Source organism: Schistocerca nitens, chromosome 4, assembly GCF_023898315.1.
Source record: "Schistocerca nitens isolate TAMUIC-IGC-003100 chromosome 4, iqSchNite1.1, whole genome shotgun sequence".
Classification (NCBI taxonomy): Eukaryota; Metazoa; Arthropoda; class Insecta; order Orthoptera; family Acrididae; genus Schistocerca; species Schistocerca nitens.
Genome location: NC_064617.1, coordinates 361,806,846 through 361,826,087, shown reverse-complemented (window position 1 = coordinate 361,826,087; position 19,242 = coordinate 361,806,846). Strand labels below are relative to the sequence as shown.

The 19,242-nt window shown below is 41.8% G+C and overlaps 1 protein-coding gene across 4 annotated transcripts in view; it reads right to left on the bottom strand.

Annotated features, from left to right (window-relative positions):
* LOC126252111 (uncharacterized aarF domain-containing protein kinase 2-like) overlaps window positions 1–19,242 on the bottom strand; it is a 116,080-nt gene that overhangs the window by 19,342 nt on the left and 77,496 nt on the right. For 3 of the 4 annotated variants that reach the window (XM_049952976.1, XM_049952975.1, XM_049952979.1), the window contains one exon: window positions 17,388–17,612. The exons of the other annotated variant lie outside the window; for it this stretch is intronic. In XM_049952976.1, the coding sequence (XP_049808933.1) occupies window positions 17,388–17,612 (225 nt within the window). The remainder of the gene's footprint in view (window positions 1–17,387; window positions 17,613–19,242) is intronic. 4 annotated transcript variants of the gene reach the window in all.

Genomic DNA, 19,242 nt, shown 5'->3' with positions numbered 1-19,242 from the left:
CTGGCAGTCATTGATTTTGACCTTTTATGGTCATGCACAGCTGTGCAAACCATACTTGACAATGCTACAGGCAGAACCGACAAACTACTTAGCGCAGAAGCAGAACTGAAAATAACTCGATTTGCACATTAGGGGAGACTTTACACATTATCAAAATAAGTTGACAGATTTTGTTTTCCGGGTGCTACAATACTGAGTGAGTACACTACAAAACTGGTGGTTGGTCACAAGCATAAACAAACTAGAACTGAGATAACCAGAGGAGATGGTCATGTGGATCACCAATCACTTTTGATTGCAAGCATCATAATCCATGGTGGACCAGAATTAATCTTTTCACTCATTTAAAAGTAAGAAAGGAAAATAATTAGCATCACAACAGAAAACACTCGGTAATGGTTGGTTGTGAGGTCAACAAACCAGCTATGGGAGCCAAATATGATATAATGAGATAAGTTATGCTGAAATGGGCATTCTTGAAAATATTTTAGAGGTGTCCCAGCAGCAATGGCTACAGTATAGATCTTGCACAGGTTGGCAGTGTCATAAACGATGAAGTTCAGGACCAATCTCTACCGGTATCTGATGCCACCTAAAACTGCCACATTAAAGTGTCCAACTTTTGAACTTTAGCTAGCAAAGAAACATGTCTTTCTTTTTTTCTAAGAAGCTACGGCCCATGGCTGAGTCCTACAATGCATTATACAGTGCGTACAGAAACCATCCAATCACCCACAGTTGATGTGGCAACAGAGTATCGAGTGCACTGATAAATCTCTGCATTCATGCACTTTCTGTTTTCCAAACACATTCTTATGCACATTATCTTTCCAAACTGGGCTTCCCCAGATGATATGCAATACCAGTAATCAAAAGTTAATTTAGTTTTTGATATTTGTATGCAGAAAATAAAACTATTTCAAATATCTCTTATGAAATAGTTCGTCTGGATACAGTTCGCTATGAAATAGCATTTATTATGTACTTTTTTGTTTTCATATTTTGAGGCAGAATTCACATCTATGCTCATGTTTACAACAAAATGTGAACTTTTCAGGTTCCCCCTGATAACGTAACAGAGATGTTGACGAACTTGTAACTTGAAGTGAAAGTCAATCAACAGAGAGGATCATGGCTAAAGTAACTGACAGGCAGAAATAGCCAGTGAACTGAAGACCCAGGAAAAGGCCAGAAACACTGTGGAAGTGACAAACATGGATTTTTGAAAGACAGTGAAATTAATGTAATAGTTGTCTGTGTGCCCAAAAGGCCATCTATAATTGCCAAATGAAGAAATGGAGTATGACAAAATAAGTTAGGTTGAAATGAGTGTTCTAATGGTCCTCTTGAAACTATTTTAGAGGTATGGCTCAGTGTCTCAGTGGTAAAGTGTCAGGCTATGGAACTAAAGATCTCAGTTTTGATCCCCACTTAGTCCTAAAATTGTAATCTGTTACTTATCATTTCTCTCACCTATGGCAATGTTAGTTAATGTGAAAAACACTGAGTTTTACCAAGGTTCAGAGTCCACAATCAATTGTAGATCCCCTTGTAACTGTCTGGGTAAGTCAGTTCAAAGGTCTGACAAAAGCAACAGCATAAACAACCTATAATAAGTAATAAGTTAATGCCTAGTAAAGTACTACGGTGTTCAGACCCAACTTTGGATTGAAAACAGTTTAACTTTACTACATGAACAGAACAGGAAGAGGCACAGAAACAGTGATGTACTTATAGAAACAGAATGAAAAAATCAGAGGAGCTGAAAAAGGATATCCCTCAGAAACTGGAAAATCATCGCACAATAGCGAAGTTCAGCTTTTCTCGTGACCACAGTAAAGTAACCTCTGAAACAATGGAGAAGCATAATCATTATCATCACCACCATTTAACAGCCTCAGTTTCCTGGATGCTGTGTAAAAGCCTGCTCCGTATATTGATATGCTCTTCTGAACATTGTTTGCTACATATTTCATGGAGATATCAACTCAAAAACTTCCAAGGTAGGCAAATTATCTTGATGTGGAGGAAAGCATTAACAATAAATAGAAGGTAAGTGTAGCAAAATTTTGTGGATAGATTTCCTGAATTTTTTGACAAGACCTCATATACAGTGCTGTGTCAGGAAACATATTGGATTTAGCAGCTGTTGATGTGTTTGAATTTCTGCCATGGACAAAAGGGATGATATCTTGGTTTGTTAAGTTTTACCCACTAAGATGTAGCACAGGAAAGATTGTTGCTGGTACAGCACATAAAGCTATATTAAGCAGCCAGGGACATCCTAAAAAGTATTGTTTACTAATGGACTGCAATGTGTGTCTTTGCCAGGAAAAAGAATGCTTAAGGAAATAGGGATCTGAGCTACCCATGTACCAAAGCACCAACATGCTGATAATCCATTAAATTGAGTAATGCATCTCTGCAGACCATTGACATTATGAAAACATCTTCACCTGAAATAATGCATACTAGGAAATCAAGAAGCTTAACATCAAAATTGTTGATTTCCTTCCGCACCAGGGAACATTTAAGAAGCTCAAGAACTTGTACTGAAATGTATGAAACAAAAAGGAGAGAAGATAATGAAAAGCACAGCCTAAAAGCTAATGCATTGCAGTTTTAAGCAAATGACCTTGTATCAGTGAAATGTCACAATCAGTCCCAAAATTGAACACAGAGATAAGATTTATTAAATTATATATCACCATACAGAGTGATGTGGATAGCTCACCTGAGGGCCCTGGAAACTGCTGGTACAAAAACATGTTCAAGCAAACACTAAAGGACTGAACAATACTAATGCCCAGTAATTGCTAAAAAATCCTTACAACCCCACAGTATATCAAAAAATGTACCTAAGAAAGATTTATCAGCATAGTGACAGTGTTTCTAGTTTAAATAGTAGCTCCAGCAGAACACTGTTAAACATCCATAAAAAATTATTAGTGATCAATAGGCATCATATACGCAAGTTGCTTACAGAACTAAAACTAAAAAAGTCAGTTGATGTATGCCAAAACTCTTAGTGGCAGAAGACATACTGTGTGCAAGGAAATGGTTCCCAGAGGCAGAAAGTATGAAGATCAGCTGTGTACATACAGAGTATTACTGATCTTTTTGTCTGCAGGGAAACGTTGGCAACCACAAATGAATGACATTTTATGATGTAAAAAACAATCTCCAGCAGCTCATACCAGAATGCGTGCATTCACACGTTTTTGGTAAACAGAAGACACCACATTAGAAGTCTGCCACTCATGGTCTAGTGGACAGCATCACTGCCTCTAGATCATAGGGTTGTGGGTTTGATTCCTGGCTGGGTCAGAAATTTTCTTCACTCATGGACTGGGTGTTTGTGTTGTCCTAATCATTTCATCTCATCTTCTTCACAAAAATGCGCAAGTCACTGAAGTGGCAAGACTTGCACCAGGCCGCCAAACGACCTCACATGGGGTCTCCCAGTCAATAATGAGACCACTTAATTTACCACATTAGAAACAAAGTGTTTTGGAATTGCCATTGCTATGTGTTGGCCCCAGCAGACGAGCCTATGCCTGAATGATATTAGCCAAATGTTAAGATCAAATGGGGGCACTCAAAATTGACAATATTCCCTCTGCAAATGACATCTGTCAAGCTGATTATATTTGCACCACTAACCCATGGCCCCAAATTCTTTAAAGAACTGAACTTCCACATATAAAACAGCTTCAAACATCTCATTACTTTACAAATGAGTTAATATATTAAATATTTGACATTTAACATGTAAAACCTTCATAACTGAAGATTCAAATCCCTAATAACATTGCTTTAATTAATTTCAGATTATTCACCCATAGACTAATGAAAAGGTCAAAATCAAATATGGAAAATCAAAAAAGTGATAACCCCCATACACAGGCTGGTCTGCAACAATGTGGAAAGCTTATAAGGGTGTTGCACAGGAGGTTGTGGTGAGAAATAATCATTAAGAAAAAATTCAATATGTTACACTGTTTGAAGTTATACAGCATTGAATTTAGCTTATCAGGTCATCGTGCATGCAAATTCAAACACTTGCGTGTGCTAAAATTCAGTAGAAATCTGTGAGTTACCACTTGCTCAAATGCTCATTACCAGTTAAAATATGCCTTTTTCAGAAATGATAAATTTAAACTATGTGAGCAACAGGTATGTTTGTTCGGTTTGAAGAAATCAAATGAAGAACAAGTTTGGCAACACTGTCTCTGACAGGCTGCTTGAATATGTGCTTACAATGACCTGATTGGCTAACCTCAATGCAAAATAATTCTGAAATGGCACAAAATATAAAATTGTTTTCTTAGCAATTATTTCTCAGTGTAAACTACTCTGCAACACCCTTACAAGCTTTCAGACTGTTTCTGGCCACCCTGTATAGCAAATATAATTAGTAGTAACAAAGTATTAAATTAAAACATCATGATGGATGCTGAAGTTTTACCACACACACAATGGATATGTGGTACTTTAGCAAAAAAAAATGTTTAGAAAAGGTTTGTAATTAAGTTTGAAGTCGGTTGGAAGTTGCTCTCACAATCAAATACCAGATGAATATAGTCTGTGTTATTTGTGCGACATGAGTTATGCTGCCTCATGAGATTACACAGTTTCTAGCTTTAATACATGAAATTAGAATTATATTAATACTGTCAGCTGCTCACGGGCATTGATATATAACAATGGGGACAGGTGAAAATGTGTGCTCCAACCGGGACTTGGAAAGAATGTCTTCCACGAGTAATGAGTGTGTTGGGGTGGGACACAACGGACGTAGTGTGTGGATATACAAGGTGAGAATGTGAGTCTCGCAGGAGGCGTCCACGAGATAGTCCCTGCAGTTGCACTATCCTCTGTGCCCACGGTGGCTCAGACGGATAGAGCGTCTGCCATGTAAGCTGGATAGAGCGTCTGCCATGTAAGCAGGAGATCCCGGGTTCGAGTCCCGGTCAGGGCACACATTTTCACCTGTCCCCGTTGATATGCATCAACGCCTGTGAGCAGCTGATGGTATTAATATAATTCTAATTTCATTCTAGACGGCTGCAGGTCATCAATGGTGTCTGTTCTTTCGGATATGTCTGAAAAGAACAGACACCATATCCATATAAATATTTAAAACATGACTTTCTGTGTTAAACCTTTTGCAATAAGATATAACTTCCTATGAGTTGTGGATACACAACCTGCAACTGGAACTGGAACTGGATAACTGTTGTAGCTGCTTAAGAATACATATGGCAAACTGGCATTCATGGTGAGTTCTGCACTTCCAGGTTTAATTCTGACATACTGAGCACCCAAAGTGCACTTTACTGCAGCAATCACTGGTTCAGCTCTTCAACTGAAGCTTTCTTTTCGTGAATTTTCTTTCATACCCAAAACTAGATGATCATGTTTGTAGTTTTGTCCTCCCATAAATGCTAATATTTTTGTCCTACCAATTGTGTGTTTGTCTATAGATAAGTGTGTAACACATTTTGAGCCAGTAAAATATTATGATAGTACCATCATAACAGTTTCTACAGAGCTCCACCAGCAATGCATTCAATCCATAGCAATCCCCTTCCTTCCTCTCCTAAATTCAATGACAAAGCTTCCTCTTACGGGCAGCAGCATTGTGAAACTTTACACCAGAGAGTCTTTGCAAATGGTAGGCTTAGTTATTTGAATAGGCATGGTGCTCTGTCAGTTTTGATTGTGAAATCTGTGGTTTCTCTAATTAGTTGCATCAGGTGGAGCTTATGGAAGACAGGTATTCCACACCAATGCATTAATATGTTTGAATAAATGCAATCAGTAATAATGGATGAGCTCTTGTGCTGAACACTTGGGCTGTATTGCTGGAGTACATATTATTCTTTAGAAATTGTTGGGATTAAACACTGGCACAAAGTGAAACACACATGAAAGAAATACAAGTTGGCGACAATACAAAAACTAACCAACAAAAAGTACTCTGCAGATTCATGGTAACAGACAATTCTGCCCAAATATCATACCTTGTTAACCGATCACATACACTATCTGATCAAAGGTGCCCAGACTCCCCTACATAATGCAACGGCAGAATGGATTGATCAGGGAATCTCAGTGACTTTGAATGTGGACTAGTCGTCACCTGAGTAACAAATACATCTGGGACATTGCAACCCTTCTAAAGTTGCTGTTGGTGATATGACTATGAATGAAAATGACAAGGTACAAAGCCAGCTAAACCAAGACTATGCAGAGTTTGCGCCAGTAACTAATGGTTACTGCTAGTGTGGATGCTCTTCCTAAACAGCATCTCATCTGAGCAAATCAGTTGCATCTTTACTTGTGGTTACTTGTACTTTAGGTACTTGGGCTAAGCATGGGTCTGTTTAAAAAGAACGGCTCGATGTAGTCATAGGGTTGTGAGCTGTGAATGTCTGCGCTTTCATGCCTTGCAGCTATCTAGCTGCAATTAATAACCTATGGCTTTGTGATCCTGCAGTCAAATACTCTGTGCATTGGCTAGGACTGAGAGTTGATAAAATTACACAGAAATACAAAATAGAAGTTAAATGGATAATTGAATAACAAGGGTTATATTCTAATGCCTATAATTGTTGTAGATGACAGGATTATGCTGAATAGTGTTTATTAAAGAAAGAACATCTCAGATAATTCAGTTAAGATACAGACAGTAAATATTCTTATCAAATGTAGTAAAGTTACGTTAAGAGCGTTAAGAGGATGGTAGCAAAATCCCTACACTATATAGTCATCGAAGACTCGCTTGCCTTCTTCCAGCACTCAACACAGTGTCCAGAAAATTTCCCTTGAGAGCTTCACTTTGAAAATCCCAGTTCCCCCCTGAATCAAGCAGCATTCTGCCACTGTCCAACTCTCATTGGCTGAAGGCTATTCCCACCAAAAAATACATTGTCCTTAAGCTCTACAGAAATGATCTGATTTAAGTTGACCACTCTCCCACTCTGAACTAATATATTACAACAACATTCAAATAAAAGAAGTGTTACAAATATTCTGTTACACTCAGATAATTTACAATAAATGTGAGTAATAGTCTGCACATAAATAAATACGTCAGTATTCTTCCAAAAGTGTGCTCACGTTAAATGACAAAGAATTGCCCTCATATTTTGTGAAAGTGATTGGCAAAATAGTAAACTGTTCATTAAATAACTACACAAGTATAGCAATATGTTAGGTACTGATACTGAGTTCATTTGCTGTGTAATTGTGGAGAATGTAATGTTCTGACTCATTCGCATAATGAAACAGATATAAAAGATGGTCAATAAATAAAAATAGATACAGATACATAGCTTTCAGGGATGATAGCTATAGTACAATACTATCACCTGAGATGTCGTTTGTTGTAATTGCATGAAGTGATTAAAAGTTGTTAATTCAGATGTTTATTGATTGAATGCTTATTCACTGTGAAATATTAACTTCTGTAGTTTTAAAGATATTGAAATACTGTTGTGTTATTGGACGCTCCTCATTTTTCTGAGATAGCAAATTTATTCAAATTTTCATTAATATTTGATGTGAGTTATTGTCAAATCTCAAAGGACTGTAACATAGCCATCTTTAAGATTCTCTGACACACTGCCATTTCTTGGAGCATCTCCTGCATAAAGCCCATATGAGTAACAGCCATTCATATTCCCAGCTTCAGGATTTTCACCAGTTATGGCAATGCTGCTGGTCTTTGTAGCTGGATATGCTCGTACCAGTCACCTAGCCGTAAGCCACAGCATGCCCTGAGACCTGAGCTTGCTAGCGTTCAGCTTCATCTTAGCTTGTACCAGTTCTAGGCAGCCGATTAGCTCGCCTAAATATGAGTAATGTTACAAGTGCATGTACTTTCAGACAGGAATCATAGTCCATTGTAGAGGGTGGCTGTAAAAATATCATGCCAAGTCAGCATAAGGAATCACTCACAATTTCTACAGTCCTACCAGTAGTCCATGTAGCATAATAATGTCTGTAGGGAGTCAAAAAGAATGGGGTACAATGATCGAGCAGCTACTCATAAGCCATAGCATTTCTGTAGTCAATACGAAGCAATGTTTGAGCTGTTGTAAAGAGTGATGCCACCGGAGAATGGATGACTTTAAACAAGTGATTTGGAGTGATGAACCACACTATAACTTGTTGCAATCCATCAAATGGATTTATGTTTGGCAAATGCCTGGAGGAAGTTACCTGCTGTAACGAGTAGTTTCAACAGTGAAGTACACAACAGGTGGTGTTACGGTATGGAGCTTTTTCTGTGGTTAACACATGGTCTTATAATTGCGCTTAAGAACAAACTAAATGCAAAAAGGATATGAACACATTTTACAATGTTGAATGCTATGTACATTAGAGGAACAGTATGGAGACAATAACTGTATCAGCAAGATGATGCACCCTGCCATAAAGCAGCCCATGTGAGGCAATGGTTTCTAGATATTAATATTCCTGAAATGGGTGGCTTGTTCACAGTCGTGATCTGAACCCAATGGAGCATGTTCAAGATGTTTTAGAGGTGGTGGTCCAAACCTATTGGTGTAAAATGCTGGGCAGTTATAAGTTGGAGCAAATACCCAAAATTCAAAAATGCCCCAGCATTTATGCATTTTAAAATTTAATTGATAAGCAGTGCTTACAATTAAAATTTAAGCTGATATTTTCTATTGGAAAAGGTGTTTTTCAACACAGCTTCTTCAGTGATTGGGTGACCAAGTTGAAAAAACTGCTTGAGTTTTAGGGGAGAGTTATTAGAGGAATAAATTGGACTGTAAACATAACTTTTGACATCTTTAATTAGATGAACTGTTTGGGTAGTACACAATAAAAAGAAAGAAAATGACAATCAAGTTTAAAAGTAATTTTTGAAATAAAGTATAGTTTATATTAAGCAGCTAGCCTTTAGGTAGTATTATTACTTGTACTATACTAATGCAAAAAAATAAATTAATTAAATAAAATAAAAAGTTGTTCCCAATTACTTTACCTAATTCAAGCACTTTTTCGAAATTCTGAGTGAATTTGAAACACTTTTTGATATGCTTTTCCGTTTTGTTGGAATGTGACTTTGTATTCCTTAAAACAATATTTACAAGATACTGCTTTCCCTTTTAAATTTGAAAAGTTCAAAACAGGTCCTTTTTCTTAACCATCTTGCAGCTGTTCAGTAGCCTACTGTCCATAATATTTACTTAGAATAACTAGAATTAGAGTAAAAACAGTTATCCATTATGATCTCAGTGATGTATCACATACTGATTCCGATTCCACAACTCTAAGAATCGTCTATTCTCTAGGAATCGACTAGTATCAGAATCAAATGATTTCAGTGTCTTGGGCATCAATTCTTTGTTATTAAATCTTTCTTATATTAGTGTTCTCATTTTACCTTCACATTCATGTGAAAGTAGGTAAAGAAAGGAGCAGAATAGAAAACTATAGTGTCTCAAATGACACTACATCTGACAATAAACTTTTTTTTCCCTACTGGAAACAGTATAACATATAAGAATACATTTATCATCAGGAAATACACTCCAGCTGTTTGATACATTCAGTAATAATTTTACTATCAATAATAAAAGATTATGAAGCATGGGGTTATAGTTGGTCTGCAGGTACTGGTGGGGGCAAAGACTCGACCACTGGCGAGCAGGAAGAAGAAGACACAGAGTCAACTTTCAGGACTGCACACTGGCTATCTCAGTTGGCACCCCAGCTTGCAATAAGAGGTAGGACAGGGGAAGGCATGCAGTGGGAGAGGCACTCAGCCACAGTGGTGCATACTGCCACAATTGCCCCCCATCGGACCAACACCATCGCAAACATCCTCATTGCCTGGTCAGCTTGGAGATGGAGGCAGCAGGGGTCCCACAGGTCAGGCAGGAGTCCCACAGGTCACAGGCACAGCTGATTAGAATGACAAGTCAACTCCTCCCAACCGACTTCCACCACTAACATATGCAAATCTTTTGTGGCCCATCACTACATCCGGCAGTCAGCCTTGCTGTCAGCTGAAAGACCATGCTCACATGGCAGCACAGTAAGGAAATAAAGCCTAGGACATGTGACTCAAGGTGCAACAAATCCAAAAGACTGCACAGCAGGCACCCATGCAAATGAACACTTTTCTAGACTGCACACATTAACCGATGTCAGCCAGTACATGGCAAGAAAACTAGATAGTGCATGATCACAGGACAAGGCAGAGACATACTTCTTCATGTGAAAACATGAAGACGGCAGCAGTCAACATCGTGGAGAACAATTTGGCAAAATATAGAAAATGTGACAAAGCAACCACCAACAACTGCACACTACACAAAAAGGTCCCTCCAAAGTTAATGTGCACCCTGTCCCTAGGGCGCTCAGGAACTAGTCATGGGGAAAACTGACACATCAGAGCACCCTGATTCTGTGCACAGACCCAACGGCCTGGACAAGGTGTTTACTATCGTGGTTGATTGTCAGCCAGCAAACAAGGTGCCACACAAAAGCCTTCATGCTAGATGCACCCCAGTGCAATGAGTGCAGCAACTGGAATGTGCAAGGATACAATACTGGAGGGATTATCACTCAACAGCTTTGCTCCTCCATGGCAAGCATGAGGACTCCCTGGACAACTTTGAGTTGATCCAGGAAAAAAAAAAAAAAAAAGGGAAAGTACTCAGGCCATCCCGTTTGGACTGCTCAAAGGATTTTCCACAATAGTGTGTCAGCGACCATGACCTCCCCTGCACCATCACAGGAAAATCCTGTAATGTCTGCTGCAAGGCACTGTCAAAAAAAAAAACTAGAGCCTCCTATTAATTGAAATTTGGGTAGATAATGGCCGGCAACCACAACAGCACATCTGCATTTGCATGATGGGTGCTGGACCAGTAATGAATGTCATAACTATAATTACTGAGAAGAAGAGCATACCTCTGCAACCAGTGCACAGTCCAATATGGTAGCTTAGAGCAAGTACCAAATAAGGAAACCAGGAACTTGAGGTCAGTGATTAGTGCTCTATAGGATGATTTTTTCCAACCATGTGCAAACTCTAGGAATAAATCAATGATAGGATACAGAACAGAAAAGTTCTAACAAACTTATGTCCAGGAAAGCATGTTTTCCTTGCTAGAGACCATTTATTAAATCATATTTTGTTACAGAGACTGCAGTCTAATATGCACTGTACAATGTGGCCACAGTTACAGTATGCATGGTTTCCTCCTAGAAGGTCGTACTGTTCCTCATAGGACAAGCTCAAGCGACCTCTCCTGCCATAGTTATTTGTAATGTTGTGTCCGATTCACTTCCCTTGGCAATTCAACTTTTAGTGGATGTGACACAGCATTGTACACAATGGTTCTGTGTTCAAATCAAGAGCTTGCTGACACGGTGTTTACTTACAGAAAGGCGAATGGCAACAGGTGGCCGACAGTAAGGTTTTATCAGGAGACCTATCCCTGCTGACAACAACCATAGCACTCAATGTTTGCAACAGTGTTTTGCCGTTCTTCTGAGACAGGGTCGTTTCAGGAAGAAGGAAATCATGAAGGACATACCCAAAATATTTAGACACCAGACTTGAAGGAAAATGTGATTAACACTGTGGAAGGCGACCACCGTGTCAGTGCCAGGCAGTTGGCCCACCAATACAGGATAACGCAGACAGCCGTGTGGAACATTCTCCAGGACAATTGTCACTAGTCTTATCACATACAGTGTGTGCAGGGCTTACTAGTGGCAGACTTTCCATATCGGGAGCAGTTTTATCACTGGTTTTTTCACTAGGCAACCACGATTCTGGGATTTGTCATCCACCCTATTTACAGATGAGGCCACCTTTACGCAGAGTGGTATCTTCAACTTTCATAACAGTCGTGACAGCAAATCATCAGCATCAGTGCAACCAGAATGTGTGGGCCAGGATAATTGGCAACTATATTTTGGGACCAGTCTTCTTTCCACGTCACTTAACAGGCCGGAACCATGGGCATTTCTTGCAGGAGACTTGGGCTTCCGTGCTGGAGAAAGTGCCATTGATGATTCAAAGGGTTATGTGGCTGCTACATGATGGTGCTCCAGCACACTCTGACTTTAACATTCGGACACATCTCAGTCATGTCTTCCCTGGTTGATGGATCAGACGAGGGGCTCCAGTTGCGTGGCCTGCTTGTTCATCGGATCTCAACCCATGCAGTTTCTGGTTACGGGGACATCTCAAAAGTATCATGTATGCAGAGCCCATTCCAGATGTGGAGACACTGGTGTAGTGTATTCATGTTGTCTTTGACACTGTTCAGATGCAGCCCAGCCAATCTGAACATGTGAGACAGAAAATGCTGCGGCATGTACGTACCTGCATTAAGGCACATGGCAACCATTTTCAACACTTACTGTAACTGTAGCTGCGTGCTAAAGTGTGTATTAGACCGCAGTCTCTGTAACAATGTATGATTGAATAAATAGTCTCTAGTATGGAAACCATGCATTTCCGGACATCAATTCGTTAGACCTTTTTTGTTCCATATCCTCTCATTGATCAATATCTAGACTCCTTTTCCACCTGCGAGTAGTTATGTTGAGCCTTGGAAAGCATGTTTGAAACCTAACTGCTTTGTGCCTTTTGCATACCAACAGGATAGAACTGCACCAATATCACATGGAGCGCATTGGCAAACAGGGTTAATGGTTCACCCAGCATCATGGAAGCCAAACAGGGAGTAGACAACAAACACTGCAGACCACATGCGCCTCATGCCTTTTTGATGAAGCCATTTAAGGAGATGACAAATGTGCACAGCCTGGGGAATAAACTTAGCGTAATAGGAAATCTTGCCCACAAAGGACTGGAGCTTCTTCAGGTTCTTGGGTGCTGCCAGGTTGACTATGGCTTTGACATGAGTCAGGGATAAGACCATCTTTGCTAAGCTAGTCCCAAAAAATACACCTTAAAGGAGAGAAAACTGCATTTCTCCAATTTGCAACAAAAGCCATTCTCCAAAAGGCATTGCAAGACAGCCTGCAGATATCAAAAATGTCCCTCTCGTGTAGAACCTGCTAACCAGATGTCACAGCATTAGTTAACGCAAAGAGCAAAACACTGAATCAAATGCTCCAAATACTGTTGATAGATTAAACAAGTAAAGCCCAAACGTGACACTGAGCACCAATAAATTCCAAGAAGCTGCATCCAATGACAAGTGCAGGTATGCACTGCGCAAGTCAATGCAGGATAAATACTGGCCCCTGGACAATTTTGCCAACAACACTTCTGCCCACGGAATCAGATACGAATCCACTGCATGTCTGTTTAAAATCAGTGTGCAGTTGCACAATACTGCCTAGTTTCTGAGCTACCACTAAAAGTATGTGGTGGGGTGGGGGGTGCAGACTTGATGAAATAGGAGAAATGACACTGGGGTCCTACCAGTGCTGCAAGCTGGCCTTGCTCTTATCACATGCACAGTGAAGGGAATGAGGCAGGGGATGGCAAAATTTAGGTATCGTCAACAGCAGGAGGAAGGTACGTGCCTCAGAATTTTCTGCCCGATCCAAAGAATTTTTAAACAGCTGGTTGTACAAGATCATAAGAAGTCCAAACATGAAAGAGGACTGATTAAGACACTAGATGTACTTTGTTAACTACCTGGAAGCCAAATAACGAAAACACATCCAACCAAAACTATTTTCACCAATGGTGAATTTACCACTAACAACATAAGTTACTACTCCACAATATTATAATGTGCAGAGATTGAGAATTGCCCCCTGAAAGTAATGCACTGATTACTGTAGGACACAATCTGACATAGTGGCTTTTGCCACGCAGCGCAGCCCAAGAACCTAAGATAATTACGCTGGCATCACTCTCCTGTCTACCTAAAACTTATTGCTTGGATCCTCTACCAACGTAAGCAGAATACAATGGGACATGCTTGGGGACGTCAGAGACAACTTCCAAGGACAGGAAGAACATTGGTCCTTCGATGACTGTCCCACAGTTTACCAGCTGTCACAAACCACTGCCAAATGGCCTATTTTTCAGCATAGTCCACATGTGGTCTTCTAGTGTTGGCTGTCCCATCAAACACGCACAGAATGACATTCAGGTCCCAAGCAGGCATTATGATGCTTCGAATGATAAGTAATGGCCAAGCACAACGCAGGCTGCACTCATCACTGCACTCGAACTGTCAATAGGTCTCATTGGAAAGCAAGGCCACCTGGATCATTCCACGGGGCACCAGGGGCCATTTACCATTGCACATCCAACTTTGCAACCTGCCAGTCATTGGCATGCATGTCCCTTCCTGCTCCAGTAAGTTCATGTGATTCCACATAGTAACTTCAGCTAAAGACGGGTTGGACACAGTCAATGCCATAGTTTGGACCTTCGGGTCAAGTGTTAACCAGACTGTTTCTCTTCCTGCAGCTGTGAGTTCATGTAAGTCTACAATCTGAGCAACTTCAGCTAAAAAAGGATTGGACAAGATCAGTGCTGTAGTTTGAACCTCCAGGTCAGGTGTTAGCCAGATTGTGACCCTAATTAGCAAGTCTAAATATGATAAAGCACATTGGAGACACTCAAAGCAATACTTTCACAAGAGACGTTGCAGGTTGACAATCCATGCTTCATATGACTGCCCAGGGTGCTTGTGGTGTTGGTTAAACTGTAACCGTGCTGCCACCAGTTGATTTTGATAACCAAAATACTGTGTGAGCAACTAAAAGCATTCACCAAAGGTAAGTTTCTCAGAGTAACTAGAGGTCATGAAATTCTGCACGATTTTGTACAATCCTGCACTGCTGTACAACAACAACTGGATCAACGAAGTGCCTTACCTGGCAGTGCAGAAAGAAATGGTGTAGGTAAATCTCCCTCTTTTACACAAGCTTGCCACAGCTAGTGAATTGTGCTAGGGGTGATGGAGAAGAAAGGTTCTCTGCCAGTGCCTGGCCTGCTATTAGGGCAGCACGAGTAGGGAGCAATTCCACATTCTATGTGAGTAGTTCTTGCTGTAACTTTTGATGCTGCTCCTGGAGGTGCAACATACGCATAAGAGCGTTCTCCGATGCCACTTTATATCTGCACAAGGCATTGCAACATTACAAACCATCACTGTCAGCACAAATGTAACTATATAAGTTGATCGTGGCTTGACAACAACGCGCAGGTGCTGAACCCAGAAGAGGGAACGAAACTTGACATGTGGGTCAATCTACATGGTAGCAGAGAGTCCAAACACTATGTACAGATGAGCACAAAGATAAACGCAAATGCAACCACAATGAACAACTGACGATAGCACACAAAAACAGTGCACAGCAAGATGCCTAAGTGCAAAGGAGCTGAAATCAACCAAGATCTGCCAGGCCAGGCCCATCACCACTGACAGGTGAACACCTGAATCAGTGGCTCTGCCCATGCCATGCTTTACATGCACCCTATGTGACAGCATTCTATACTATTTGCTGCAATATCCATACCAGCTCATCTGCTTCCACACTCAGTGTCTATCGGCAGGGATACTAAAGTGTATACGTATTTGGAGGAGGGGGGGAGGGGGGTGTAGGATTCTAGTAGGAGTCAAGAAACGTAAATTTTAGATGTAATACACTCCTGGAAATTGAAATAAGAACACCGTGAATTCATTGTCCCAGGAAGGGGAAACTTTATTGACACATTCCTGGGGTCAGATACATCACATGATCACACTGACAGAACCACAGGCACATAGACACAGGCAACAGAGCATGCACAATGTCGGCACTAGTACAGTGTATATCCACCTTTCGCAGCAATGCAGGCTGCTATTCTCCCATGGAGACGATCGTAGAGATGCTGGATGTAGTCCTGTGGAACGGCTTGCCATGCCATTTCCACCTGGCGCCTCAGTTGGACCAGCATTCGTGCTGGACGTGCAGACCGCGTGAGACGACGCTTCATCCAGTCCCAAACATGCTCAATGGGGGACAGATCTGGAGATCTTGCTGGTCAGGGTAGTTGACTTACACCTTCTAGAGCACGTTGGGTGGCACGGGATACATGCGGACGTGCATTGTCCTGTTGGAACAGCACATTCCCTTGCCGGTCTAGGAATGGTAGAACGATGGGTTCGATGACGGTTTGGATGTACCGTGCACTATTCAGTGTCCCCTCGACGATCACCAGTGGTGTACGGCCAGTGTAGGAGATCGCTCCACACACCATGATGCCGGGTGTTGGCCCTGTGTGCCTCGGTCGTATGCAGTCCTGATTGTGGCGCTCACCTGCACGGCGCCAAACACGCATACGACCATCATTGGCACCAAGGCAGAAGTGACTCTCATCGCTGAAGACGACACGTCTCCATTCGTCCCTCCATTCACGCCTGTCGTGACACCACTGGAGGCGGGCTGCACGATGTTGGGGCGTGAGCGGAAGACGGCCTAACGGTGTGCGGGACCGTAGCCCAGCTTCATGGAGACGGTTGCGAATGGTCCTCGCCGATACCCCAGGAGCAACAGTGTCCCTAATTTGCTGGGAAGTGGCGGTGCGGTCCCCTATGGCACTGCGTAGGATCCTACGGTCTTGGCGTGCATCCGTGCGTCGCTGCGGTCCGGTCCCAGGTCGACGGGCACGTGCACCTTCCGCCGACCACTGGTGACAACATCGATGTACTGTGGAGACCTCACGCCCCACGTGTTGAGCAATTCGGCGGTACGTCCACCCGGCCTCCCGCATGCCCACTATACGCCCTCGCTCAAAGTCCGTCAACTGCACATACGGTTCACGTCCACGCTGTCGCGGCATGCTACGTGTTAAAGACTGCGATGGAGCTCCGTATGCCATGGCAAACTGGCTGACACTGACGGCGGCGGTGCACAAATGCTGCGCAGCTAGCGTCATTCGACGGCCAACACCGCGGTTCCTGGTGTGTCCGCTGTGCCGTGCGTGTGATCATTGCTTGTACAGCCCTCTCGCAGTGTCCGGAGCAAGTATGGTGGGTCTGACACACCGGTGTCAATGTGTTCTTTTTTCCATTTCCAGGAGTGTAGATTGTAGAATTCATTTGCTTTCCTAATATTTCACAGAGTCAGTCTGTCAATTGTGAGTAACTAAAAAATAAAACTAACGTACTGGAAACAGAAGCAGCCATAGAAATGTTAGCAGTGTGGAGCAGCTTTGTACAATGGGAGCAAAGTGCAGGAGGTGCTACAGAAAGGAGTGTAGTGGAAGTGGTAGAATTTCCATTTTGAAACTCAAATAATATTAATGTTGGCACTTTATGGCCAACATTTTGTAAGATACAGTATTCTTTCACACAGTTCATGTAAAACATTTACTGACACCGAATTAAAAATAATCAGTTTCTTACCATTTTCAGAATTGTGTTTATCCCAATCTCAGCCAGCAGAGTTTTTATTCCATTTGTATTATCACCTGTAACATAATTCAGTAATGGCTCTCCATGTTCAAATGTCTCAACTAGAATGTCAGACTGAGTAAGATTCCATACAGGCACAGGAAATTTCACTGTTGGCGTAGTTGCAAAATTGTTTGCAAATCTTTCCAAATTGTGAGCCTCGACAGTCATATCAACCTAGAAATAGCAAGAAAAATCTATAATTATATAGTGATTAATGAAACCTCAATTGAAGAAGAAAGAAGAGGAGGAGGAGAAGAAGAGGAGGAACTAGAACTCTATGATATCTACCACAGCAACATAGTATACACACAATATTAAATGAAACATAGAAAATACAGTATAGCAATAAACAGTGAGTTGCTCTGAATAACTTAACCTTCTTTCATACAAATTTTGTTGAATAATGTGCTATATGTAAAACTTTTGCCAATGTACATTATGTGTCACAAATTCAGAAACAGAAGAAAAAATTATGCTGAGTTGAAAGTGTACATCTCAGCAGTCATATGACACCTGCTGCTGGATAAAGGAATCCTCCAGATATCTCTATGCAGTACAGGGTGAACCAGAACTCCATCAACAAACTGTCAGAGGTTATTCAGGGATACCTTCTAAGTATTTTGGTATGATGGACCCAAGGTCTCCACCAGCTCATTAGAGAGCAATAATGTAATGATTTTTTTCAGTTTGTTTGCCCAGTTACATTAATTTTTGAGAAAATACCTTCATACCAGTTAAAAAGCCTGTAATATGCAATCACCAAAACATACAATACAAAAAACAGGATTTGGTTTCTCACTCACTATGTACAGCTGATGTGGTTGGCGTCATTGCAAAGACAGCTCAAGTTTGTTTCATTGTGACACACTTCCCATTGCATCCAATGAAACCATACATGAGGTGTGTGTTTGCCAACTCTTCAGCTTTCACTGGTGTACTACTGTGCATGCACGGCAGACCAAGTGATGGCGATCAGTGACTGAGCTGTCCCTGGCAGCCACCTTGGGTACTTGTGGGAGCACCATGTGGATGCTGGCGTGCACTACACTTGTAGCAGCCCGACTTACATCTGCTGTAGGTGGTAAGTGTAGTAACCAGTGGATTACTACACTCCTCTTTCCTTGCAGACGAAAAGACCAGGCATCACTGTGCAAAATGCTGTGACTGAAGAGCTGTCCATGGTGTCTGTGGCAGCGCCATTGGCTGCATCCAAATGTGTTACAAGTTCCCGATTCACCCAGACTGGTGCATACAGGGAAAGGTGAGAGGGACAAGGGCACCCATACAGCCCACAGAGCAGACTCTGAGTCAAATTGCGGGAAGGAGCAGTGACAGAAGGGCAGGAGTCATCTCAGTGTCAGAGTCCATAACAAGGGGCACAACACAGGCAGCAACAATGGGGAACTGGAGAGGAGAGGAGAGGAGAGGAGAGGAGAGGCTCTGGTGACAGGCTGTGGCAAAGGGACCTGGCTTCTGTCCCCACTGATGGCAGTGCCTGCTCGGCACAGTGACAAATACCAGGACTTTCCACAGGATGCAAATCTGTCAACATTGCTAACAAAGCCCCTACTGCGAGGACAGGTGGGCACTACCTGACTAGCACAACAGTTGGAGTGGACAGGGCCAACAAAGAACTAGATGTTATGTCCACAGACCAAGGAGGGGGTCCTGCGCCCATCCTGAGCACAACTGGTTCTGGTGGTGGTGCCACAAGTCAATGTTCGGTGCGAACCACCAAGACACAATGATAGCACTGGCTTTGGGCGACAGTGGGAATCCAGTGAGGGTACCATCCAAATACCCC